This window comes from Melanostigma gelatinosum (assembly GCF_949748355.1).
Source record: "Melanostigma gelatinosum genome assembly, chromosome: 13".
Lineage (NCBI taxonomy): Eukaryota > Metazoa > Chordata > Actinopteri > Perciformes > Zoarcidae > Melanostigma > Melanostigma gelatinosum.
In genome coordinates, this window is record NC_136646.1 from 14,402,978 (window position 1) to 14,429,935 (window position 26,958).

A 26,958-nucleotide genomic window follows, 5' to 3' on the forward strand; every position below is an offset into this window, starting at 1 on the left:
CGGGTAGCTACTGGGCAATCAGAGGCAGAGTAAGGCGGGTCATGACTTTGCCATTCTTTTTTTGACAAACTGTCTTTAACCGATACGGCTGATGGAACCTGTGTTATAGTTTTGTTTTTAAATGATCAATTCCATGATTCTGTCCGTGATTCCTACCTTAATGCTGCCATTAGTCTGTCCCTGGCCAGTGCCGGACCCTTGTTAAATTATACTTGCCACCAGTCCTAACAACTTTCCTGGTGAATCCCTGCTTACTTGACAAGCTTCCTGTTTTCTACTGTCAGCTTCACATCTACCACACAGTGTTATGTATTGTATTTTCTGTTGAATCCGTATCATGAAACGGCTTCGGGACCCCTGAAAGAATGACATAGTAAAACTTCTCAGCATTGTTTTATATATGTTGTTTATATTTGTGTGCATAAAATACCAGTTTTCCTCACATGGGAGTGCATTTCCATGGGATTCCCACAGGCTTTCACAAATTTGAGCCCCAGAATAAGCTGGATGAAGAGCTCTTCTTAGTGCTGTGGCAGCCGGGGTGGGCGAGCCCAGGGAGTAGTGATGGCAGGAAGATACTACAGACTACCAGAGAGAAATGGATTGCACTTTGCACACGCTCCCGTAGTGCCAGCAGGCAATCAGCGCAACAAGGCACACCTGAGAGAGCCGGCCAGTGGAGCTTCATGGGCGGATATAAAAGGAGAAGGAAGATGTGAAGTTGGGGGAAGTAACTTAGGTGAAACCATTCGAGACGGTGAGATATTGTGAGACGACTTAGCGAACGACCCTGGAACGGAAGACTACCCCAACTGGATTGCCCCCGGCTACTGACCCCTGCTTGGAGGAGAACGACGCCCCTGCCCCATCCCTGGACCGTACGAGAATTGCGCCTGGTGTATCAGACCCCGGAACGGCACCTAGACCCTTCTCTTGCTTAACGGACTTGTATTGGCTGTGTGGCTGCTGTGTCGTTACCAATACCCCAGTAAAGTATTTGATTGCCACGTCTTTAAGTCTCCGTGTCTTTATAAGTATTGCATATTGTCCAGTAACACCCCGGACCACCCCGGGACTGTTACAGTGGTGGAGAATGTGGGCAGACTAACCGGCTTCTGGACAATATCTAATATTTATATTACGCGTCGTATCGACATCAAAATGTCCGCGCCCAACCCTGTGCAGGAGCTTCTCGCAGGTCTCATAGCCAGCAATACGGAGACTCAGAGGAGGCACGAAGAGGCAATGCAGCTGCAAGTACAAATGCTGCAACTTCAACAGCAAACACAACACCAACACCACCAGCAAATGGAAAAATATATGGAGTTGCAAACCAACCAACAGGAAGGGAAACGACTGGAGCGAGTGAATCCCTCGCGCTTCCTGGTTAAACAAACAGCCAGTGACGAAGTGGAAGCTTTCCTTCTGACTTTCGAAATCACTGCAAAACGTGAACAATGGCCCGAGGAACGGTGGGCAGACTTGATCGCTCCTTTTTTGACGGGCACCGCGCAACGGGCTTACCAAGACCTAGCCAATATTTCACCCGTCACCTACGCAGCACTGAAGGAGGAAGTGCTTCAGCGGAGCGGGGTGACTCTTCTGACAAAAGCGCAGCGATTTCATGAGTGGAATTATGATGCCACCCTCTCTCCAAGAGCGCAACTGTATGATATCACGCGGATCACTACCGCCTGGCTGATGTCGGAGCCCCTCTCATTTTCCCCCCTTGATCGGGTAATCATGGATAAGTTACTGAGGTCATTACCGTTTGAAGCAAAAAAATTGGCAGGACAAAAAAATCCCCGCAGTCTCGAGGAACTGACTGAGGTAATGGAGGGCTGGCAAGCGGCGCAGGCTCTGGTGCGTGGGGGAAGACCGCCCAAGATGGAAATATCAACCCGGCCCCGACTGTTGAAACATGGAGATTCCCCACGAGAGCCGGCCATGAGGACCCCTCCCGTGGAAACCCCCCAGCGCAGATCCCTGTTAACCCCCGACACCCGCAGGTGTTATGACTGTGGTGAGATGGGACATATTGCCTGGAACTGCCCACAGCGGGGGGACGCCCCCATGCCCACAGCTAGCGAGACTAGTCACCCCTGTGGACTACTGACCACCTGTTGGGCCCAACCGGGCGATTCGGCCCCACTCACCCCAGTACGAGCGAACGGGCATGACGCGGCCGCCCTGGTCGACTCCGGCAGCGCCGTCACCCTCGTCCGCCCCGACTTCGTCGAGCGACCCTACCTGAAAAGTACAGTATCCGTCACCTGTATTCACGGGGAGACCAGAGACTACCCCACCGCGATCCTAGAGCTTCACACCACCCAGGGGAAGAGCACCGGACCGGCAGGGGTGGTACCCGACCTACCGGTGGACCTCCTGATCGGAAGGGACTCCACTGTCTTCCCGGGGCTATGGAGAGGCCTGGCCAACGGGAAGAAAGCCCCACCACGAAAACCACACCGCACGCCAGGAAAGTTGTGTGGGTTTCAGGGGGCCGACCCCCTGAGCTCCACGTCCCCCCTCTCAGAAGGCGCCGCCAGCGCCGCCGTCCGGGCCGCGGAAGCCGCCCTTCGTCCAGCCAGGGAGGAGGACCCTCTTCCAGCCCCCGAAGAAAGGGATCCAAGCCAGGCCAGTGAGGACGCCTGGGCTGATTTGTTCCCACTAAACCCCGAGGACCAACCCCTGCCTGCCCCTCTAGCGGGACGCTTCGGGACCGCCCAGCTGGAGGACGCCAACCTCCAAAATGCCCTGCGACAGGTGTCCGTGGTGGACGGCAAACCCATGGATGGGGTAAGACAAATAATTTACCCTCACTTTGCCATTAAAGCTAATTTGTTGTATCAAGTGGTAATGAAGGACGGGGCACCCCTTGAGTTGTTATTGGTGCCCCGCCCTTTTGTGTCGGTGGTGCTCCAGATGGCCCACGCCCACCTGTTGGGGGCCCACCTGGGGGTGGAGAAAACCCTGGAAAGAATCAAGGCCCGGTTTTACTGGCCCGGGGTGAAAAAAACGGTGGAGGACTACTGCCGGAGCTGTCCTGACTGCCAGCGGGTCGCCCCCCAGCCGCACCATCGCAATCCGCTGATCCCCTTACCCATTATTTCAATTCCCTTCAGTAGGATTGCGATGGATTTGGTGGGACCCCTCCCAAGGTCCAGTAAGGGATTCCAGTACATCTTGGTGGTGCTGGATTACGCCACTCGCTACCCAGAGGCCATTCCCCTTCGGACCATGGCCACCAAAGGTATTGCCAGGGAATTAATGATGTTATTTTCTCGTGTAGGCATCCCGGACGAGATCTTGACTGATCAGGGGACCCCCTTCATGTCAAGAATCATGAGGGACCTGTGCGGGCTAATGAAGGTAAACCAGTTAAGAACGTCGGTATACCACCCGCAGACAGACGGCCTAGTAGAGAGGTTTAATCAGACCCTGAAACGGATGCTCCGGAAAGCCATGGAGGCAGACGGACGTAATTGGGATCAGCTGCTCCCTTTCCTCATGTTCTCCATTCGTGAGGTTCCCCAGGCCTCCACGGGATTTTCCCCCTTCGAGCTGTTGTACGGAAGACGGCCCCGGGGACTCCTCGACCTGGCCAAAGAGGCCTGGGAACACCAGCCATCCCCCCACCGTACGCTGGTGGAACACGTGGAAGAGGTAAGAGAGAGAATGGCAACAATTTGGCCGATGGTTCGAGAACACATGGCCGAGGCCCAGACTGCCCAAGCCCGGGTCTACAATAGGGGAACCCAGCCCAGAGAATTTAGCCCGGGGGACCGAGTCCTGGTATTAGTCCCCACATCTGAGTGCAAATTCCTGGCTCGGTGGAATGGACCCTATGAAATAATGGAAAAAATAGGAGAAGTGAACTACAGGGTAAGACAACCAGGGCGACGACATCCAACAAAGGTGTATCACATTAACCTGCTAAAAAAATGGGTGGCCCGTGAGGCCCTATTTTCCCTCTCTCTCTCTCCCCCTCCCACCACAGGAAAGACGGAGGCAGTAGAGGTCCCCATGGGAGAGCAGCTGACCCCCAGCCAAAAGCAAGACCTCCGCGAGCTAGTGGACCGATTCCGGGACGTCTTCTCTCCAGAGCCGGGGTACACCGACCTCATCCACCATCACATACATACCGAACCTGGGAAGAAGGTACGTCTCAGGCCGTATCGGGTGCCAGAAGCCAGGAGGACCGCCATTGAGACAGAGGTACGCAAAATGTTGCAGGCGGACATAATCGAGCCCTCCAGAAGCGAGTGGTGTAGCCCCATCGTCCTCGTCCCCAAACCTGACGGCTCAGTCAGGTTCTGCAATGACTTCCGCCAGCTCAACCAGATCTCCAAATTCGACGCCTACCCGATGCCACGAGTGGACGAGATGATCGAACGGGTAGGGAGTGCCAGATTCATTACCACCCTGGACCTCACGAAGGGCTACTGGCAAGTGGCCTTGGCCCCCGAGGCCAGAGAGAAGACAGCCTTCGCCACCCCCGAGGGGCTGTACCAGTACAAACGGCTCCCCTTCGGTCTACACGGGGCCCCACCTACCTACCAGAGGCTGATGGACCAAGTCCTTCGGCCCCACCGAGAGTATGCCGCGGCGTACCTAGACGACATCGTCGTACATGGGGAGGAGTGGGGGACCCACCTGCGTCGGGTCGACGCCGTGCTCCGAGCCCTGAGGGGAGCGGGGCTAACAGCTAACCCCAAAAAGTGTCGCCTCGGCCTCCGAGATGCGGATTACCTGGGGTACACCATTGGGCGAGGTTGCGTCAAGCCCCAGGTAGGGAAGGTCGAGGCGATCCGGGAATGGCCCCGCCCCCTCACCAAGAAACAAGTAAGGGCATTTATTGGACTGGCGAGCTATTACAGGCGATTTGTCCCCCACTTTTCCTCCCTTGCAGCTCCCCTGACGGACCTAACAGGAAACCGGCTGCCAGAGCGGATCCAGTGGACAGCAGAGACAGAGGAGGCCTTCGAGAACCTCAAGAGGGTGCTGTGTTCAGAACCAGTGTTGGTGACCCCGGACTTTGAGAAACCGTTGGTGGTCCAGACCGACGCATCAGAGACCGGGGTAGGCGCCGTCCTGGCCCAAGTACAAAATGGTGAGGAACACCCGATAACATACATCAGCAGAAAACTCTTGCCCAGGGAACAGAAATATTCCACAGTGGAAAAAGAATGCCTAGCCATCAAGTGGGCCCTGGGCGAGCTCAAATATTACTTATTGGGACGAAAGTTCACTCTGGTCACCGACCATGCCCCATTGGTATGGATGTCGAGAAATAAAGAAAATAACGCCCGGGTCACCCGCTGGTTTCTGTCTCTGCAGCCCTATGCCTTCTCTGTCGTCCACAGATCCGGTGCCGCTCACGGAAACGCCGATGCCTTGTCCCGCAGGGACGCCTGGTGTTCCTGGAGCAGTCCTCCCCCCAGGTCAGATTTAAGGGGGGGGGTGTGTGGCAGCCGGGGTGGGCGAGCCCAGGGAGTAGTGATGGCAGGAAGATACTACAGACTACCAGAGAGAAATGGATTGCACTTTGCACACGCTCCCGTAGTGCCAGCAGGCAATCAGCGCAACAAGGCACACCTGAGAGAGCCGGCCAGTGGAGCTTCATGGGCGGATATAAAAGGAGAAGGAAGATGTGAAGTTGGGGGAAGTAACTTAGGTGAAACCATTCGAGACGGTGAGATATTGTGAGACGACTTAGCGAACGACCCTGGAACGGAAGACTACCCCAACTGGATTGCCCCCGGCTACTGACCCCTGCTTGGAGGAGAACGACGCCCCTGCCCCATCCCTGGACCGTACGAGAATTGCGCCTGGTGTATCAGACCCCGGAACGGCACCTAGACCCTTCTCTTGCTTAACGGACTTGTATTGGCTGTGTGGCTGCTGTGTCGTTACCAATACCCCAGTAAAGTATTTGATTGCCACGTCTTTAAGTCTCCGTGTCTTTATAAGTATTGCATATTGTCCAGTAACACCCCGGACCACCCCGGGACTGTTACAGTGCACATGGGAGAGACTGTATGTTAACAGTTTCCACATTTTTTTGTCATGTTTGACAACTCAATTCTGAGAGTTTATTCTTGTATATTAGTCTAAGGCAAAGATGTTCCGCTGCCAACAGAGGAAATAAACGTATAGCACCGTGAAGCTCTCTGAAAAGGCTCCGCTCTCAGCAGAGGACATGCTACACTTTGGAGACACAATGTCAAAGGAATTGGTGGAACCAGAGAGTGGGTTGTGAGCAAGGGAAAAGGGCATTGTGCCGTGGAAATATCATATTGACAGTCACACTGCTCTTCAGCTTGATCATTATTCTGAGTTAGTGGCAACAGATGACCTTTCCTGGTCAAGAGCTTAGTGTGGTTAAAATCCAATTGAGTGGAAGGGAGCAAAAAGGAAGAAAACAAAATAACATGGCAACCTTTTATTCTGCCATTGACGCTAACCTTGAACAGTGGGCCCCAAAGGGGATGAGCGCCTTGTACTTTTATGCGTGTGAGAGAATAGGATTTAGAGTTTTTGTGTGTACGTGTGTGTTGTTCATACGCAAGAGTCTGCGTGAATGGAGCGAAAAGCAATTATTGCGTGTGTGTTTGTGGAATAGCACCAGAGATAAGTAGGCAGGGAGAGAGAGAGAGAGCGAGAGAGTATGTGAATGGGGTATGAAGAAATTCAGACTGGTTAAAAATAAATTAGCTTTTGGGATTTTTACCGTTTCTTCTCTTTGTCTGTCTCACATAAATACCTGTCAGAACAGCTGTACCTCCACCAAACTGACCAAATCTCTCGGGTGCATTTCTTATCCTCTCACTTTCACTGCGGACCTCGTCTCTTGTTCTCACCACCCACCCTTCCTTCGCTTCTCTCTCCTCCCAGCCTTCCCTCTTGAGGACTGAAACAGAGCTAATTGAAATAAATGAACTGGGGAGCTAATCTGAGTTGATTACATTGCAAGCTTGTTGAGGGAATGTTGCAGAACCAGTCGGGAATGAAGAGCCTTGTTTGTATTACACTCTCTGTGGACATCGCAGGCAGCCCCATGCTCTCATGGATATTGTTCCAACCCGTCTGAAGGGTCCGACGGGGAAAAACAGAACAGAGCAATTTCTTTGTTTGTTTTTATTCGCACATCAATTTTTTGACAAATACATTTGTTTTTCATTCAGGCCTGAGAATAACAGTACAGTATGTAAAGTTAGTACAACAAACACTATACACAGGATGGGCAGTGCGGGATGGGACAGGAGGAGAGGAGTTAATTACGAGAACGTTTAAACGCCGTGAAAAGAACAGAACAGCGGGAGTGAATTGCAAAATGACACACGTTGGGCACACAGTCCACTGTTTGAGTAGGAGGTAGACGGAGCATTACGATTTAATTTGCTAAGCGGAAAATCATTCGTGAAATAGAATTCACATGCGTATGTCCTTTCTGTAATATTTCACGGCTGCCATTTAATAATTTGAAGAAGTCTCTGTTTAAGCCGACGTACAGAGACAGACTGTAGTAATGATGTCATCTGAACACAAATGCTGGAGCTGCTGCACAGACTGTGAATAATGGAATAACATGGCGCTATAACGGCACCCGTGGCAATTTCCCTGGGATGTGAGGACAATTTCTGATTCACAGCTCGACAATTTTTAAAGGTAATCTGAAAGAAATATATTTGAAAACAAATCTAAGATAGGTAAAATTCTCAAAATGTAACATGATGACACCATTAACTCCAGTCTTGATGCTGTAATTTCTAGTTTCGATAGACAGTTGTCTGGATTCGTTAAAGGTGGATTTTCCCTTTTTAAAGCGATCAACCACGCTCTGAACTGTCCCGAACCTCTTTTCACTGGCCCTGTGAAATTGGCACCATCAGCCAGAAGATGGACAAAAAAATGCAGCAGACTAGTCCTCCGCCTCTCAGGGCGTCCCGTGCTGCTGAAAGAGCAATAAGCCGTCCTCTAATCCTGCCCACAGAGACACACAAACGCAGTGACACAAAAATAACAGAATCACTTTTAGCACCACTAAAGGACAAATCACATCAAATGAACAGCAACACATTCTTTAGAAATTTCAATATAGGAACAAAAACAGAGAAACAGAAACCTCTGAGTCGGTGAGAAAAATGTGAAAACTGGTGATGTCAGCAATGCTTTCAAGAGATGTGTCTCTTGGTATGAAGAACTAATGCTGTTTTAATCAACATGCTCTTAATTCTTGCCCTGGAATATCCCCAACAGAGTTGCAGAGGACGTCATAGCAAGTATATATACCGAAGTAAAAAGGGTGTTAGTCTGACATAAACTACTGTAGCCCTTGAGAAGATGGAGGGCTCAAAAGGCTTATTATCAAACCCATGGAGGGAAGCAGTCCAATAAAGGAAACAACCTTATCCGTTCAAGTAAGTGTTGGGCTCAATAACTGGCGAAGCCTTTTGAATACCAATCAATGGAATTCACTGAGCAAACTGCAGTTGGAGGGTAAAAAGGACAATATATCATTCCTGCACACAGGAAATTAATTATGGCGCTTGTGTGGAATTAATATGCTAGGCTAGTTCACAACTGCTACGCAATTGTCACTATAGCAAAATCTGAGCATGCAAATGAGTACGACAACGTTTCTGATGTATTCAGCCGCAGTCTTTGTTAAGCATTAGGTAGCAACTAGTTCATCCAAGGTCTGAAAAGTCCCACTTAGCCGACCCATACCGCAGAATAGCCGCCGGTCTCGCCGGCGGCTATTTGTGTTCATTCGCACTGGACTCGCAGGAGAGGGGGCGGGGCTTATCGCCCTGAAAGCTGTTCAACTGTCCGCCATTAACCATGGAAAAAATAACCTCTATTTCTGCTTAGTAGGTGTTGTGGAAGTCACAGATATCCTGGGAAACTAAACTAAATATGTTAGGAGTAGTTACATTTACACTGTCTTACATTTACAACCGGCCCTTTGAGGGCGACCGTGATGCTGATGTGGCCCCAGAGTGAAAATGAGTTTGACACCCCTGTTCTAGAGGATCATTTACAGCACACTCAAACAGTGAGAGAAAAAGACAACAAAAACACTTCAAATTAAATATATTTAATTGGAATATTTCCCTTTGGTAAATGTGCTTTGTTCCCGCTGGTACACGTCGTCTTTCTCGTCATTCTTCTTCTTGTTGTAAAGCCATAGAACCAATCTCATTGGCTGTTGAATAGTCTTAAATGATATACCACAAACCCACCACATACAGGAACATGAAGAATAAATACTGCTTGGGGCAGCGGTAAAAGTCCAGTTTCCTGAAGTGGAAACTTTGTGCAGGTCTCTTTTATTTTGTGTTTGTTGTTGGCAAGATGTTAACCGTTGAAGCATACTCGTCCAACTTGGAATCCAAACTTCTGGTTGCTGTTGCCAAAGTCTGCTGGAGCCACATCTATAATAGGGAGCAGATCTGCCGAGGGAGAGTCAATCTCCAGTTCAGTCCTTTCCTGACCTTTCCGGAACTGAAAGAGAGAATTAAAGCCATTATTAGAATTAGCTTGGTTTAATAGGACTAACTAGCTCCCCCCGCTCTCTGGCCTAAATCCCTGTCCGAGGCTAATTCTTATTTGTCCAGCTCGTCCCTTTCTCTGGCATGTCCCTGCACTGACCTGGCATCCATCATGCACCGCATTGATGAAGGGGCTTTTGGCCTGTGTCAGCTCCTCGTCATTGCTGCCCCGAAAGCGAAGGGCACGCTGATGGGAACGAGAGGTTCTGTCAAACCAGCCTGCCGAGTTCTGGCAGGTGTAGGTGAAGCTCTGCTTGGCCGTGGCACTCAGTAGTTTCAGGAAGGTCAGCTGAACTACATGCACAGGGTTCCCATCCCTGTCACTGTAGGAGAACTGGATGACACAGATAGAGACATTAGTGTTCTACATAGACGGATATAGTATGTGCTATAAACCCAACTGCATTGCCTTTAAATTAAATACAGTACACAAAAACATGTTTTCTCTAAAAGAGACAAATCCACAGAAAAACATGTCTGAGTCTATAATCTTTCTGAGACAAATACCCTGTGCTGATGAAGGCGTTTACGTCAGCAAGGGTGTTGAGGTTCTGTCAACTTCTCTTCAGAATCAGAACAGACAGGGAAAGTAAAGTAGGTAGAAGGGAAATTAAGGAAAAAATAAACCTTAAGCAGAGCCAAGGACTCTGTACGAGAAAGCCAGTGAATTGCAATTGTGCTGGCAGCTCTATGATTATCTGAGAGCGTTATGAGACCTCTGATCAGGTGCTCATGAAAGGCAAGTGCTCTGAGCGAGCTGCCCTGCATGTTAGTCAATGAAAGAGTTGACAATGGCTCTTTCTGAGTCATCCAGAACGCTGAGTTCAACTGCAGGCAATATCAAATCAGCTCTCTCATTGCACAGGGTCTGAAAAATTGCTACCTAATTATATAATATACAAATAATAACCTAAAAGCACATGGATAGACATGTGCAAGCCGACACATTCATGTGAACACACTCAACAAATGCTTGCACCTCAATCTTATGCATGAACATCATTCATGCACTCTCAATTAGGATGAGTAATTCAGCTGAAAAAGACTGCCTGGCATTTGGCACCAGTTGAGATTAATGGGAGGAGGTTAGACTTTTTGTTGTTGTTGTACCTGCTTGCCTTTCCTGTATTGGCTGTACCAGCTTCCAGGCTTCTCTTTGTTCCACGCTGCTAATTTCACCTAGAAGCAGAGAAAGAGAGAGAGAGAGAGAGACACGCAAAGAGAGAGAGAGAGAGACACGCAAAGAGAAAGAGAGAGAGACACGCAAAGAGAGAGCGAGAGAGACACGCAAAGAGAAAGAGAGAGAGAGACACACACAAAGAGAGAGAGAGAGACACGCAAAGAGAAAGAGACACACACAAAGAGAGAGAGAGAGAGACACACAAAGAGAGAGAGAGAGAGAGAGAGAGAGAGAGACACGCAAAGAGAAAGAGAGAGGGAGAGAGAGACATACACAAAGAGAAAGAGAGAGAGAGAGAGAGACACACACAAAGAGAAAGAGAGAGACACGCAAAGAGAGAGAGAGAGAGACACACACAAAGAGAAAGAGAGAGAGAGAGAGACACACACAAAGAGAGAGAGAGACACGCAAAGAGAAAGAGAGAGAGAGAGAGAAAGAGAGACAGACAAAGAGAGAGAGAGAGAGACACGCAACGAGAGAGAGAGACATGCAAAGAGAGAGCGAGATGATGTTGTGTCAATTTTAGGCTTAAGGGATATAGGGAGTGATTTTTGCTCTGATAAGAGATTGGAGACTTACATTCTCAATCCTCTTGTCAGGGTAGAGACATGTCTCTCCATCAGCTGTGAAGTTACAGTAGACCTTGATGGAGTCTCGGTGACAGCCCTGGTTCGGATCAATCCAGTAGTCTCCTACAGAGTGCACATAGAAAGGACATTGATCAAGCATGTGTATAATGAACACGTCGAGGGTTACACAATGATTACATGCAGCTGGCGATATGATAAAGAGCATTTTTACTTACCGGTAAACCTCCTGTTATGTTGCGGGTCAAATTGACCCGTTTCAAAGTTTGAAAATCTAGAAAAAATATTTGAAAGTACTTTTTTTGTATGAAACTTCTTCTGCTTGCCTTAACACTATAAATAAACATAAATAGAGTTTACTTTCAATATAAATCCTTATGACTCATTTGGCTTGATTTTGAGTGAGCGGGTCAATATGACCCTGAACAGCAGAGGTGTCTCATCTCTATTTATCAGCCCATGAAAAAAAGAAAGTTTCAAAATGTAAAACAAATTTAGAAGGAAATACATGTTATGGTAGTCTAATGCAATTTATATCTAGGTTTTTCCAATGTACCTAAAAAATAGTTTGAACATGTATTTTTCATGAAAACGAGTGAGTTATCCGAATTGAACTATGATCTATGGAGGGGTGAATAACTCCATTCCAATAAATACTGATTGAATTGTTAGTAATGGTGTTGGTGATGAGGTACAAACTGTATTTATTAGGAATTTTTGGTTTCTGACAACTTTTGGATGATTAAACATGCACCGGGTCACATTGACCCGGGAACATAATGGCTGTACCTAAGAAACGAACATAACAGGAGGGTTAAAAGGGGGGTTTGCTAGAGGATGTGTGAATTATTTTCACGAGTTTTTCCTGAATAGAACATGTAATGTGTTGAAATAGGCATCAATCATGAAGCATTGTCTTTGCTAACCGTCTTTATAGTTCGGTTGGACCATAATCAGCTCTTTGCAGGTCCGGGCAGGGCTCTCAAAGGATCCCAAGGGCCTCCTCATCACCTCTACTTCCGTTTTCATGGAAGATAGGATGGCAAAGACCTCTTCCATTCCCTCGGCGTCCTCCAGAGGCTGATCTCCCTGGAGTAACTCCTCGAGATCCACGTCCTCCTCCCCGAACGGGGCGGCTCCTCCTGCCCGATCGGAGTGCCTTCGTCTCTTCCGCCTGCCCTCTCTGATAGGCAGAGGCTCAATCATTGTCGCAGGGGGTCCCTGGAGGGAGCAGAGAGAGGTGAGCAAGAGGTGACAGGGCAAGGCAGAGGGTAAAGATGGCACTGAGAGGGCCATGATGTGGCTCATTCGCAGTACTCACAGGGAGCCCTGGGGATCCAGCAGGGCCTCGATCTCCTCTGGGACCAACAAAACCCTGGAGAATAGAACAGGACAAAACTTTGTGTCAAGCATTTCTCACCTGGAGCCTCTCTCACACCACTTGGCTAAATCCCAGCTTTATCCAGGCAGATATGGCTGCGTTATAGGATTATCCAGCTGTGTGCATCAGCACTTTGTGGTCAAAGCATTGGTTCTCAAGACACACTGTAGCGGTTTCCATAACATCACACACACCAGAACCAAATCATATTAAAAAGGGTGTGATTGAAAAACATCACACACAAGGCGAGCGTGGCTGTACAGCCTCTTTTGAGTTCCAACGACATGCAGTAAACAAAGTAGAGCATTGTGATTGTGAAGCATGGCACATTTAAACCAACAAACACTATTTTTCCCTCTTCCCCGGCATATGTTCCCAGCAGCTGCTAACCAAGCTGAGGTGTGAGTACAGCGGTGGCAATGTATAAACAAGACAGATGACTGTACTCACTATTTCTCCCTTCGATCCCTGATCGCCAGCTGTGCCCTAAGAGTGGAGAGGAGGAGTAAGCAAGCAGTAAAAAGACAAATAGCAGCACATACTCGACAAACGATCGAATTACTCAAGTAAGCACTGCAAAATACTGTCAGCTATTCACTGATGAATCCGGCACCTGCTTAGCGACAGGGCAGGTTATGGTCAAAATGATTGTATTCACTACTGAGTAACAATGACAATAATAACAAGACTGTGTGTTCTCTGGACAAAATGGTTCTTACTTTAGCTTTGCAGATGGAATCAGCTGCTAAATCTCTGCGATCCAAATCTATACAACCTTAACATTACTGCTTTTTTTGCCATAGGATGGACAATAACAGTATGTGAATAGGGTGATACATATATAAAGTTTCTTAAGACGTCAACACATCCCTTTTGGGCTTAATACGCAAATGACTTATCTCGTATTGTAGCTGAAATCAAACGCTGATCATCCTGAAAAGCATATATATATTAACAGTTATGTGACTTACTAACAGTCCAGGTGGTCCCAGTGGGCCAGTGGGACCATGTGTGCCGGGCGTACCCTATATATAAAGACAAGCATATCTTGTTAGTGAACTGAACTTCCTGTTGTGTGGAGGTATGTCAGATGCATCGTTTTGCAACTAAATGCACCTCGTCTCCTTTCGGCCCTTGTGTACCCGGGATCCCAGGAAGGCCTCTGTCTCCCTTCTCGCCATGTTCTCCTGGGGGCCCAATTAGGCCGAGCAACCCACCATGACCCTGCAGACCGAGACATGGCTCATCAGCATTGTTTCTTAACTGGTGCAGAGTTTTCTCTCTGTCAAGGGCTAAACACTCACTTTGTCTCCCTTGTGTCCAGGGTCTCCTTTTAATCCTGGAAGTCCTGGTGGCCCCTGTTAACAATGGCAGATGTATTAGTTGGCCAATGCACATGGAATATTGTTGGGTTGGGTTTGAATCCTGATTTATTATTATGAATGACGCTCTCCATTAACAGGCAACTATAAGGATCTTACTATTGGTCCTGGTGGTCCAATTTGTCCTGGTGGCCCATTTAACCCTTGCTCACCCTAGAGAAGAAACACAATAATTCGAGATCAGTGTAAAGTCTGCTGAAGCAATGGTTAAATGCAACCAGTGATGGAAGTTCATGTGCTGATGATTGTCAGTGATGTTGCTTCACACTCAACAAAGTCAGTACCAGCTTCAGACGAATGTAAACAAAGCATTTTACATTGTGTACTGACCGCTGAACCCGGGATGCCTCGAAGACCTTCCGGGCCAGACCTCCCTGGCTGCCCTTGGGGTCCCACTGGGCCTGTCTTCCCCACTGGACCATGGGTCCCTGTTGTCCCCTACAGAGCAGAGGGACAGACACAGGCAGCCAGGCATTATGACCAGAAGGGCTTTGCCGTAAGGCACCAAACACAACCACGGAGCTCAGTGCCAGCCGTTACCCTTACCTTGGCTCCCTTCATGCCTTGCTTCCCTTCTTTTCCTGCAGCACCTATATGACCCTGGGGTCGAGAAAGACGATGTTGATTGCCATGATACTGACACTGCAAACAAACACATATACAGTAGGGACCCACACATGTAGGCACATGAACATATACAATATGCTGAGCTCACCCTCCGTCCAGGAGTTCCTGAAGGACCTGGCTCTCCAGAGGCTCCTGGAGGTCCCTTCAGAGAAAAGAAAAAAAGGAGGAATGTTAAAACAGAAACACCTTATCACTCGGTCACCTACAACTGAGAAGAACGTCCAGCCGTAAGGATGAAGAAGCAAAACCTCAATATGTCACAGAGAATACAGACTTAGCTAAGCTAAGCTACTAGTGTTGTCAACATGCAAAAAGTGGGGAAAAAATCGCTGCTTACTGCTTTGCCAGATTCTCCATTGACTCCTTTAGGCCCCGGTCCACCATCTACTCCCTGGATAAAAAAAACATCATGTGGACGGAATAATCAAACAATAAGTTGATGACAAATGAATGGTCAAACAATGATAACAACAATACTCACACTGACGCCAGATTCTCCGGGAGGTCCGGAATCTCCGGGGAATCCAAGAGGGCCCTGTGGGGACAAACAATGAGCTCGACACCATCAGAGAGCAACAACAGTCTGAACTGACAACCAGAGCAAGAAAGAGTTAATGATCCAGAGAGACAGAGACTCACAGGTTTGCCTTTGGGGCCGTCCTCCCCTGGTGTTCCTCTGGGTCCCGGAGGCCCCGCTGCACCGTGAGGGCCAGAGTCACCCTTTTCCCCCACATCACCTTTAGCACCCTGGGACACCGGGCATGTGAAATGACAATCAGTGAAAGGGTAAAGAAAGGATGAGGTTGAGCAAGACGGGAAGGAAAGATGGAATTAACATGACTTACAGCAATGCCAAGCTCTCCAACTGACCCAGGGTTTCCAGCTTCTCCATCCTCACCCTGGTAGAGAAGGACAGCACAAGATAAAACCCCACACACACACACACACAAACCCCCTGCTATGATACTCGGATGTGCACAGGCACACGCTGTGTAGTTGCTAATGGGAAATGCTGACCTTCTCTCCAACAATCCCAGGCTGACCAACTCCACCAGACATTCCAGGTGGGCCCTGTGGTAGCAGGACAGAGAACAGCTTGAGCCAAAATATCATACAAGGGCAAGTTTGAAATATTCATTTGATTTTTGAAAATCCAGCTCTTGGTGCAGTATCTTTTTGTTGCTATACTTGTCAGCAGTTCTGCTCACAGAATGCTGAAACTGGAACAGAATTATCACAACACGAGGGAAAATACTGTGTCAGGTTTGCTATGTGGATCGTGCCTGAGTCGCAGAGTGGATGCTACTTCCCCTCTCTCAATCGGTTTGTTTGTTCGCTCGTGTATGTGCACGCATATTAGCGTGCGCATACGTCTGTCATTGTGCTTTGTCTTGAGACAAACCCAGTAAAAGCACGTCTTCGGTAGAGTGCACAAGCATGAGAGCTGAGTACCGCCACGCACTGCTCCCGCTCTCCTGCTGTCACCTGCTTTCTTTCCTCTCATGCCATCCAACCACCATTTCGCTCTTTTCCACAATTCCTGTATCAATCCATGAATGGATCCCATCCCCTCTGCACCGCCGTATTGCCATGCTTCCTGTGAAGAAGCCGCAGTGTGGCCTCACATCGATTTCTGCAGCTTGCTGCTGAATAATTGACCGGTGTGAGAGGCTGCAGAGAGACGACCATTACTAGAGGTAAATATAACTGCCTCTCAGGGATGATAGTCTAATACGTCTTAATGATTCATGAAGCAGTAAATATAACTCTCTCGCAGGGATTAAAACATAATACTGTTTAATAATTCAAGTTTCAAAAGCAGCGGATGGTCTGTGGCAGGAAGTGTTCAAATGACAGAATATAAAGATGAGAGGCTGGGAAATATAAAGTATGTTGTGCATAAGGATAAGCTATTGTTTCGTTTGAAAAGTCGATAATGCTGCGTGTTGAATGGATGTCTTTTTGATTCCAAAACTGATGCACCTTCATGTTTTCTGTGTCAATGATACTTTTTCAAAAAGAACAATTCATGAACATATCATAAATATTTGCAAACCTCAATGCATTATCCTAAAAAAGGCAAGAACATCAGTTGTGAAACGTTTTTCCGATGAATATTTACAGTTTGTGTTATGAAGATGGATACGAACTGCTTGTTGATATAATGCGTTCCTCGCAGGGTAATTCTCCTTTCACTTGCTTCAGAGCACCTGCATTTGTATCGTGTTCTCTTAATGCCTCGCTCAATGGGACTGTCTCTGTAATATCACCAATAGTCATGCTCACGTCTAAACCCACATATAGGTCATTATAAAAAGTCATGCTGTACTCTACCTCTCCACCAATGGACCCCTGAGGGCCTCGTGGGCCATGCTGTCCTGGAGGCCCCTGTGGAGAGAGAAATAAAATGTCTCGTTAGTGCAGACGATAAAGATATATATACTGCATTAATAAAACATGCAGAAGCAATACAAACTGAATGTGAGCTAGTGGATGACCGGTGCCTCTTAAATGAAATGAGTGTTAGAAGTCAGGCCATGGAGGACTGCTTATGCAGTGGCCCCAGGATCCATGATCATTATCGTAGTGACATGGTGAAGACATCCAGACAGGTCATTACCCTCAATATGACACGAGCTCTGATTCCTCCCTCCCTCCCATCTCTCGTATTCTCCATTTTTAATAAGAAACCTATAGTCTGTGATGTGCAAGACCATATTCTCTGAGCCACAGTAACATCATGGGATTTGACTCTTCTGTGCAGCTCGAGAGAGAGACCGGGAAGCAATTAATCCTAACTGTGCTCGGCTTCAGTTTCAGTCGAGTAGATGTTGAACTGTGCTCTGAATCACTCTGAAGTCTTGGAGGGAGCCTTGTGTTGTGAAGACACTGAGACAGAAAGACAGACAATCTGCCCAGAGAGAGACTGTGTGGGACTAGAGGAAACATATATCCTTCTGGCGGAGAGATACTTGAGCATTAGAGGGGAGAATCCTGTGATCCGCAACGCTCACACATGAGTGAAACTTTCCCACTGAGTCTTGAGCGTCTCTCCTCTCTCTTTTGTTTTGCTTCCATTCTGATTCCCTCCCTAATCTGGCTGTGGAGAAGAGGGGCTATAGAGAATCTTGTTGAGCGTGTGTTCATGGTTGACAGCGTTGCGAGATGACTGTCACAAAGGAGGATGCTCATTAGACAGCCAAGGCTGAGGCTAATCTGATTAGCAGCTGTCACACCGTCTTCCTGCTCACAGTCAGTGCTCCGCCTCTTCCTTCCACTCCATTGCTTCACTGCGTCCTCTCCGTAACACTCTCTCGTCTCTTTTTGATCCTTTTCTTCATTTTACATGGAGGACCACCTCTTCATCCCGTGGGCTTGTCTCTCTTGCCCGTAAAGTCACCGTCATTCACACTCCGCCTTGAAGATCCATCACCAATCGAACAGACGAGTTAAGCTTGTTATAGGTGTTACGGTTTCTTTTGTCATAATTACTCTGGATATCGTTTTTATCAGAAAACAAAAATATATAACCACGGCCAACAGACTTGGAGATATGAGGAATAGAATTAAAGAGCAGTTGACCGAAGAGTGTTTTTTTTTAAACCAAGGCTGCTCTAATAACACAGTTCTTGTTATACGCGATGGTAATAGTTTGCTAGTGTGGGATGTTCATTTCTTTGATAATCAACACCTTTAAAACACCACACAGAGTGTAGGCATTGTTCAGTGTCATTGTGTCATGGTTGTGATATTTCTGTACTATATGAATTAGGTTAAAAAAAGGATTATTCTGTACTATTAGGAGCAGAACCATCATTGACGTTACACCCGTGCTTTTCTGTTATCACAAGTTCAATTGTCGGCTTTGGAAAAATGCTCAAGAAAACCAGATTTAAATTTTGTCCGAAGTTCTTCAACAGATGAGGCTGATTCGATTGTTAGGCGTTGAGAGTCGTCGAGGCTCTTACAATGGAAACAGCTCTTAGTAAGCTGTGAGCATCGACCTCACACTAGACTGCTCCAAGTGTAAGAGCCATGACTGACTTTACTCTAAAGGTCTGTCAACACCTCTTTGTACAACCGGAGTCTCAATTATATTGAGACTAATCAGACCAGAACAAAACTAAGACCCGCTGCCTGTAGTTTCAGGGCGGTGAGCGTTGATGAGTATCGGCAGAGGAAATGGGTTGATTCGCAAGTTTGCCACACAGCAGCAGGATCAGCACAAAGAACAAAGCAAACAAAACATGTGGCACGAATGAAAGTTTAAAGAGGTGGATTGTCTGCGTCCCAGCTATAGCTCCTACGCTGCTGATACCTTGAACCTTTACAATACTACATGTACAATAATCTGGGAAACAACATGGCTCCTCTCTCCTCATATCAGCCTTTTGTTTCTATAACAGGCTATAAAAAAAATACCATTCCCTCATCTCACGAAATAAAAATCATCCATGAAATTCCTTTTATTATTTCTCTCATATGAAAGCAGTGCATTCTATAATGCATTGAAATGTGTTTCCTCTGATAGTAACCTGTTTTCATTTGTTTCTGGGCTGCATTATCTACAAGCATCGAGCCAAGTGATTACACCTATAGCAACACACACCTATTCAATGTGTTATTAATGGGGTGTCACTAGAATATTGGTGTTGGTCCTCTTTTATTTGCAGAGCACTGCACCCTCCTGATCTTGCCAAATTGTGTGCATCATGTCATTCTTTCAAAACAAAGGGGGATGGTCTTGGTCTGCTTCTTGGATAGAGCTATCGCATGAAATAATGCACGGCTTAAACTTGCACCGTGTGAGAGTATCGATAACACACCCGCATCAGAAACACCGTACAGGTAACAGGAAACACTGAGCTGAGTAATTATCTCTGACAAATACAAACTTGTTTCCAAATCAAAAACTGAAATACGGTACTTGCACAAGCTCTGCATTACACCCTAAATATTCCCGGTAAATAATTCATTGTTTTCATACTGATGAATGCATGTAAATACATGTTTGATCTTTGAAAATATGAATTAAACTGCTTTGGTACTGGAGAGAAGATGAAGAAAAGTGGAGAAACATATTCAACGTGTTGTTTTTGGAAAGTAAAGAAAAGGCAAGTCGATATCCAATGTCAGACGAGACCAAGACAAGTCAAAGTCAGACCAATCACGGCACAAAATGTAAGATGTCAGTAAAGTGGTGTTGAGAAAAGACTTGAGACTGACACTGGACCTCAGCAGTAGACTTGAGATGAGTGTTATATGTGCTGAGATTGCTGAACAGCACTCACCATCGAGCCAACATGCCCGCTCTCTCCCTTCTCCCCTGGTGGTCCTGGCATTCCCTACAAGTAAAGATATGGTGAGCAGCGCCGTCGCAGATATAAAATGAAGACCGAGATAAACTAAAGTATAAATGTAAAAATCAGGGAGGAGCCAATGGAGACGCAGTCCGTTTTTTGGAATTGACGGCAATTCTTACCTGTAGTCCAGAAGGACCAGATGCTCCCTTAAAGCCTCTGTGTCCTTCGTCTCCTTTCAGCCCGTTCATGCCCTGCTGCCCACGAGGACCTGGCTCACCATCTGCACCCTGAAATATACAAGTACAGGTCACCACTGTGCACTGTGTTAACACTGCACAACCTCAACCAACTTCTCATACAATGGTGTGTTTTCATCTGATGTATTCATAACATACTGGCAGTCCTTGTTGGCCCACAGGCCCTTGACGTCCAACAGGTCCTTGGGGTCCCTAGAAAAGCAGGAGGGCAGTTCAATACACATTCCCTGAAGGAAAGACATGATTAAAACAATCTGCTCATTCCAGCAGATGATGCAGAGTCCAGGCAAACATTTATCACAATGACTTGCAGCCTACCAGTTATAAGTCAGTTTGTCCTCTACCTCCTGGTGAGGCCAGCGATGTGCTGTTGGGACTATTCGCATACAATTCATACTCACAGCTTCTCCTGTGTCTCCTTTACTGCCCTTCTGGCCTGGTCCTCCTGTCTCTCCCTATGGAGACAAATGCACACACATGAACATGCACACACAAACGAGGACGAGAGAAAACACTTAAGAGCAGTGCTGCAGTCCAGTTTGGCTGTCCAATAGCGGAAGGATTACTTAACAGGCCTACCAGGTCTACCAGGCTTCACCTGCAAAATGTAATTTGCATAGACACGTACCGATCACAAAGAGGGACAAATGGACCACAAAGAAACATAAAAAAAACTACAAAGAGATGCAAAACAACTGCAGAGATACACAAAATGACTGCAAAAAGGGGCAAAAAAACTAAAAAACTCTGTGTGTCTTGCTCCTGTGTCGGAGAGATGGAACAGGACTTTAACATATTCTTGCCCAGGGACCATTGTCTCATAATCCGCTCTTGTGTCCAATACAACTACCTTGTCTCCGTCCTCTCCTGGAGGCCCAGGAGATCCCGCAGCCCCCGGCAGCCCCAACGGTCCCAGTTCCCCATCATGCCCAGCCGGCCCCACAGGCCCCTTCTCTCCCTAGGGAACAGAAGGGAAAACAGCACACATCTAGCAAATGCTAGAATACTGATTATCCTCATATAGCAGCATGACACATTGATAAATGGATCAAACCAGGAGGGAAACTTGCACCCAAGAAAGCAGGCTTGATCACATTCACATTCATATTTGTCCCTGCAAAGGGGCCCTGCTGTCTCCTTTGCCTCCCTCCTGCTCTCTGTCGCATAATGACACATACCAAGGTGAGAGCACATGTTATTTATTACCCAATGGTGGGAGGTGATAGGACAGTATGTGCTGGAAAACGTTGTTTGCCGAAGAAACAAAATTAGCAATGTTCCAAATCTTACTGGCTCGCCTTTCTCTCCCATCGGCCCAGCAAGACCCACGCCGCCAGGCTGTCCTGGCTGGCCAATAGCGCCTGCCGGCCCAGCAGGGCCCCTCTCTCCAGTGGCACCCTGACAAAAGAAAAAAGAGGAGACAGAGCGATGAGGTGAGCGTGATGCACTCTTTGATTTAATGTGGTGGTCACGATCAGTGATCACCATGGAAACAGCCTCCTGCTTCATATGTCCTATAGCATTTTTTTGTAGACCATAGAAGCTGGCAGAGAGCAGGGGATGGGATGGAAAGTAATTAAACAAAAATCTGACTTACAATAAGTCCTGCGACACCAGGTAGGCCCTCTCCTCCCTTCAGACCTGCATGACCCTGGAGATGCACATAAACAGCCTTCACGTGACAACCGCATCCATTGCAAGTTTTACCATCAGTGACGTAAGTTTCTACGCGTAACTGGCAGGATTTTAACTTCAACTGTGATGTAATTGCAAGCTGCACATTTCAAAGGATCTTGTGTTGACTGTAAGAAGTGGACGTTGTCACCGTGACGTCGCCCTTTAATTTGTGGACTACGGTTTTGAAGCTTAGAGTTTGGTATTTGGGCCGTCGCCATCTTGGTTTTCTTTCGTGACACGAAAAGATGGAGCAAAGTACTACCGAATGCTGAATAAGACATTTTAGGCAAACAAAATGGTACATTTAGCTTCCATGTACTAAAATCACACTATGAAAGGGTTAAAGTTAACGCCGTAGTAGTGACCTGTCAATCACAAGGAAGTCGAGCCCGAAAGCATACCCTGCTTTATCGTCTGTTTGACTCTAAATTGGAGTTTAATTTACAAAATAAACATCATGCTGTGTTGAAGAAGTGTTGAAGAAGAATTATGACCATAAACTCATATTTACAATCTTTACTGAGGTAATAAACCTCCTGGTTGACAGTGAGCGATGGCGAGGATGTGAGATGTATGAAAGTTTACGCTACCATTACACCAGGGGTCCCTCTGCTCCCTCTGAAGCCTTGCAGCCCAGTAGGGCCACTTTTCCCCGAGGCTCCCGATGGACCTGGGTCTCCCTGGAAACCACACATACACACATATGTGATCCGATAAAAGGCAAGTAGCGAGCAGACAGCAGGCCCTTATGCAGTCATAAATCACACCAAACCAGCAAGTCACACCAAGAAGCACCATTTATCTTTTATGAGCCACAATACACTCAACACCGCGAGGTTTCCTCTGTTATTTATTAGCAAATTAGAGGGTGGGATGAGACCCAGGAGATAAGATATGCAATAGGCAGAGCTGAGAGAGTCCTTGGGCTTTATCTAATATCACAGTAATAAGGTGACGCTGGTATGTGATTATGAGCCCGACATGATGAAAACCACCCACCTTGGCACCCTCCTTTCCACCAGATCCCGGTAAACCATGCTCACCAGGTGGTCCTGGTGATCCTGGATGGCCCCTGTCTCCAGTTGGTCCTGTCTCACCAGAATTGCCCTGACAACAAGCAAGTTACATGACACATATCTCATAACAGTTATTTAAAAACATGCTGTTTTAAATAAACAGCTGTGTGCATAACAATCAACGAACATGCCATCGGCCGATCCTCTCACCTGTGGTCCTACAACACCTAAGGGGCCGGGGGGTCCGTTCTTGCCTTGGAAGCCCTGAAGAATAAGACAAGTGAGTCTCAGAGTTGAAACAGAGTCGATAGGATGCACACAGGGCAGGTCATCTTGGTGGAGGCCTCGCGACTTGCACTCTTCAGTAATCAATAATTCAATGCTGAAGTCATATCTTTCGACTTGTTTGCCGCGTTGACACCTGCAGATCATGTTGACTTTCAGCTGGATGAAGTGAAATGACTAAATGTGTGGCCTTATTAAGATTAAACGTCACTCACTGGTTCCCCTCTCTGGCCTGGATGACCCGGTAATCCATCTTTTCCGGGTGGACCCTGAAAGGGAAGCATTTTATTCCATCATTGTCATGACACTGGACATATTCAAACTTGACCATGAGGTAAAAAACGAGTGATGGTAAATCACGGGGTAATCACTGTACAGTACATCATAGCCCACTCACGTTGGTGCCTCGAAGTCCTGCTTCACCGTTTCGTCCCTGTGGTCCTTGGGGGCCCTAGGGAACAATAACACAGATTGTCTCAAACCCCAGATTGTAGTTTCTGGTGCTTGGCCAACACTGATTTGAGACTGAGGTGCCAAGATATGTTTCAGGCTTTACATCTACGGTCTTTTTTTAAACACTGCATGTACAGTATCCTCCATGAGGAAAAAGATCACCTGTTCTCCGGGGGAACCTGGAGGACCCTCTTGTCCAGCAGAACCCTACCAGATGGACAAAGCGGAAGACACGAAAACACAAAAACATGAGCCACTCAAGCAATGTTCCCTCTAAGCTGCGCGCTTGAGCAATCGCGCACTGCTCGCACATTCTCAGCGCACAAGAAAATCTATGCAGCGCATAAAATAAAATTCAACATAAACGTATTAATTAATATCTAATATTAGTCCTAATCTTATCTAATCAATTAAACCAATAATAATAATAATAATAATAATTTTGTTTTCTGTACTATTTTGCAACGTAACTCAGTGAGTGACAGGTGTCCAGCCAATGATACGATTCGGTTCACTTACGCTACGCAGCCAATCATAGCATTGACACTATTGCCCTGCCCATTCGCGCCGTGCAGGTTAGCTAGCTAACAACAGTGCGGCGGAGTTACGAGACGCAAATGCCCCTTATCCCCCCTTATCATGGCGAAACGAACGGGCAGCGACATAAAGTCAAAGCAAGAAGCAGACGAAGCCATCAACCTGGACAAAGTGTACAACCATTGGAGAAGTGAGAAGGACAGACGTGAAAAATAAGGTAAAATTTAAGTCAGATTTGTGCATATTCTAGTGACATTTATTAAGATTTTTTACTTATGGATATTAATCATTAAATTATGTTACTACTAGATAATTTATGGGTAGTAGAAATGATAATAAAAAACTGAGTAATTACATATTTTACAGACAGAGTTACAGGAATTTACACTGTATCACAAGCTACAGCACACGTCATTGTGCAAAATGTGAATGTTTTAATGTGAACAAAATGTTATGTCTGAAAGGTGTATATGTATAATTTCTTCCACAACAGGACCTCACACAGGCCAAAGCAGGACTCTCACATAAAACATACTACACATCTCATGAACAACAAGATTTTTGTCTTTTTCCTTTAAAGTTTGTCAAATCACTTATATTAAAAGTAAACTAGTGAAAATTGCTGCTGTAATTTGATTCTTTTAATAAGCCATGTAACTTGCTATGATCCAAGGTTTTGAACAGGTGTGATACTGGTGTGTGGCCACAGCGTGCACATCTGATGTTGCTCACAGTGGTCCTCAGTGTGCTCAGGGAGCTTGTGTGTATGCCCAGACACATGAAAAATTAGAGGGAACATTGCACTCAAGCATTTCTAGTTTTCTGCCCGCCAGCAAATCTGTAGCTTTCCCAAGATGGTCTTTGAGGGTGAGAGTGAAAACTGAGGCATCCCCTGCCCGACAGTCGCTTCTCACTGCACCAGATGGCCTGCCATCGAGAAGTGAACAGCAACATCCACTCCCGACTCGGTCGGCGCATTCATCCATACTTTATGAGACAGCCAGGTGTGTGTTTATGTGACTGTAAATGTTTGTGCATATGTTTTTCTTCATGTCACTGTTTGTGTGTCAGTCTAAGCTCACCTTTTCTCCAGGCTTTCCAGTGGGCCCCTTTGCTCCTCTTCCCCCCCGGGCTCCCTGTTGGAAAACAAACAACTGTCTGATTAGCCACATGCTGAACTCGTCTGGAGGTGGAAGATAAACGTCTGGTGAAAACACTGCAGTGATGCAACAATGTGCCTCCCACAAGTTGCGGTACACCGATGGTATCTAATTGGAGCAAATACAGCTTTATACAGAGAGAGAGAAAAAAAAATGGTGGCGTGTGCATGACACCTATATAGCTGTACTCACATTAGGACCTCTTTGGCCCCCAGGCCCCGGCTGACCAGCTGGACCCTGGATTGTAAAAGGTCAAACAATTACTCATCAGCTCCCACACAGATAAAGTTTACAGATTCTGAAGCGGCCAGAGTGTGAAAGAAATGGCCTCACCCTTCGTCCTTTCGCCCCCGAGACCCCGGCCCCACCGGGGAAGCCAAGTGTTCCCTGGAGACAAACGTAGAGGTTAATCAGCCTCGGCCGTCCATTTATCACACGTCGCCCCCGATGCCTCATTGTCGCGTAATTAACTACTGTATCAAATTAAAGCAAATCTAATCCACGAGCCCAACACAGCCTTAAATACGCCATTCATCAACATGTAATGAATTGATGTCACTAATGAACTATTAATAAAATAGACTTTTTTTAATAAGCCATTTGTCATCCTATATTTTTAATCAGACGGGAAACAGTCCAGCCAAAGACGCATCTTGCTGGTTTAGGCTTCGATAAAGGAACCAGAGGACACATTAACTGATGATAATAGCTCGTCAATGCTAAATCACCTTAGGGCCTTGTCGTCCAGGGTATCCTGGCAATCCAGGCACACCAAGTTTACCCTGCAGGAAGAAAGGAACCAGGGAAATATTAAGAAGAAAAGTGCATGGAAACCATTTAATTACGATGTGTACGACACACTGCTGACTGTGCATGCACCAAATACAGCAGGATGTCTTTAAATGAATGCATATGGTGATGACAGAAAGATAAAATGCTTAAAAGATGCACACTGGTTCAGTGGCAGCTTTGCCCGAGGAATGGGCTGTAAACAGATGTAATAAATGTGCGGGCATTAAAATCCATATGTTCAGTATTTCAGGGATTTTCAGACACTCATGTTATCAGAAGGTCACAGCTGAAAACGAATGAAATGTATACTCTACTACCTCACTTACCTGGGCTGTAACAGCACAACGCAGGTTTAGAGTTTTTGGTAGCACTTTACATTGCTGCTCAGTAATAATGGGGGAATGGTTTATCAACAATATGGTAATATGGTGCCACTACTGGAGTAATAACCTGATATTAATGATGTAATATAGGTTGATGTTTCGCATTCCTTTCAGTTTTACTGTGATGCTGTGCAAATGATATGTTCAATGGTGTGATTTGTTCCCTGGAAACACAACGGCAGTTTTGTGTGTAATAACATGAATCAGGGCTGCAAAATACTTGACGACCTGTTTCCACAATGTCTCCAGGTAATCATTATGCTTTTTGTTGTTTAGTTAAATCTAATAGTACCATGAAATTAAATAGCAACAGGTAATGTGTCAACAGGTGACACGTCACAGCATGAAACATATAATTTGTATTACCACGAAACGAAAAGG

General features: G+C 46.7%; 1 protein-coding gene across 1 annotated transcript in view; it reads right to left on the reverse strand.

Annotated features, from left to right (window-relative positions):
* Window positions 1-7,125: 7,125 nt before the first annotated feature.
* Window positions 7,126-26,958, reverse strand: part of col5a3a (collagen, type V, alpha 3a) — a 46,877-nt gene continuing 27,044 nt past the window's right edge. Inside the window, exons 31-67 of the mRNA XM_079282320.1 lie at window positions 26,131-26,184; window positions 25,736-25,789; window positions 25,595-25,639; window positions 25,325-25,378; window positions 23,868-23,912; window positions 23,650-23,703; window positions 23,468-23,521; window positions 23,178-23,231; window positions 22,951-23,058; window positions 22,542-22,631; window positions 21,872-21,925; window positions 21,565-21,672; window positions 21,125-21,232; window positions 20,676-20,729; window positions 20,413-20,466; window positions 20,197-20,304; window positions 20,006-20,059; window positions 17,049-17,102; window positions 15,732-15,785; window positions 15,560-15,613; window positions 15,354-15,461; window positions 15,196-15,249; window positions 15,052-15,105; window positions 14,803-14,856; window positions 14,634-14,687; window positions 14,418-14,525; window positions 14,187-14,240; window positions 14,010-14,063; window positions 13,822-13,929; window positions 13,677-13,730; window positions 13,156-13,191; window positions 12,646-12,699; window positions 12,251-12,545; window positions 11,317-11,429; window positions 10,668-10,736; window positions 9,658-9,891; window positions 7,126-9,510 (exon numbers count right to left, since the gene is read on the reverse strand). Coding sequence (XP_079138446.1) covers window positions 9,364-9,510; window positions 9,658-9,891; window positions 10,668-10,736; window positions 11,317-11,429; window positions 12,251-12,545; window positions 12,646-12,699; window positions 13,156-13,191; window positions 13,677-13,730; window positions 13,822-13,929; window positions 14,010-14,063; window positions 14,187-14,240; window positions 14,418-14,525; window positions 14,634-14,687; window positions 14,803-14,856; window positions 15,052-15,105; window positions 15,196-15,249; window positions 15,354-15,461; window positions 15,560-15,613; window positions 15,732-15,785; window positions 17,049-17,102; window positions 20,006-20,059; window positions 20,197-20,304; window positions 20,413-20,466; window positions 20,676-20,729; window positions 21,125-21,232; window positions 21,565-21,672; window positions 21,872-21,925; window positions 22,542-22,631; window positions 22,951-23,058; window positions 23,178-23,231; window positions 23,468-23,521; window positions 23,650-23,703; window positions 23,868-23,912; window positions 25,325-25,378; window positions 25,595-25,639; window positions 25,736-25,789; window positions 26,131-26,184 — 2,964 coding nt within the window. The 3' untranslated portion in view covers window positions 7,126-9,363. The remainder of the gene's footprint in view (window positions 9,511-9,657; window positions 9,892-10,667; window positions 10,737-11,316; window positions 11,430-12,250; window positions 12,546-12,645; window positions 12,700-13,155; window positions 13,192-13,676; window positions 13,731-13,821; window positions 13,930-14,009; window positions 14,064-14,186; window positions 14,241-14,417; window positions 14,526-14,633; window positions 14,688-14,802; window positions 14,857-15,051; window positions 15,106-15,195; window positions 15,250-15,353; window positions 15,462-15,559; window positions 15,614-15,731; window positions 15,786-17,048; window positions 17,103-20,005; window positions 20,060-20,196; window positions 20,305-20,412; window positions 20,467-20,675; window positions 20,730-21,124; window positions 21,233-21,564; window positions 21,673-21,871; window positions 21,926-22,541; window positions 22,632-22,950; window positions 23,059-23,177; window positions 23,232-23,467; window positions 23,522-23,649; window positions 23,704-23,867; window positions 23,913-25,324; window positions 25,379-25,594; window positions 25,640-25,735; window positions 25,790-26,130; window positions 26,185-26,958) is intronic.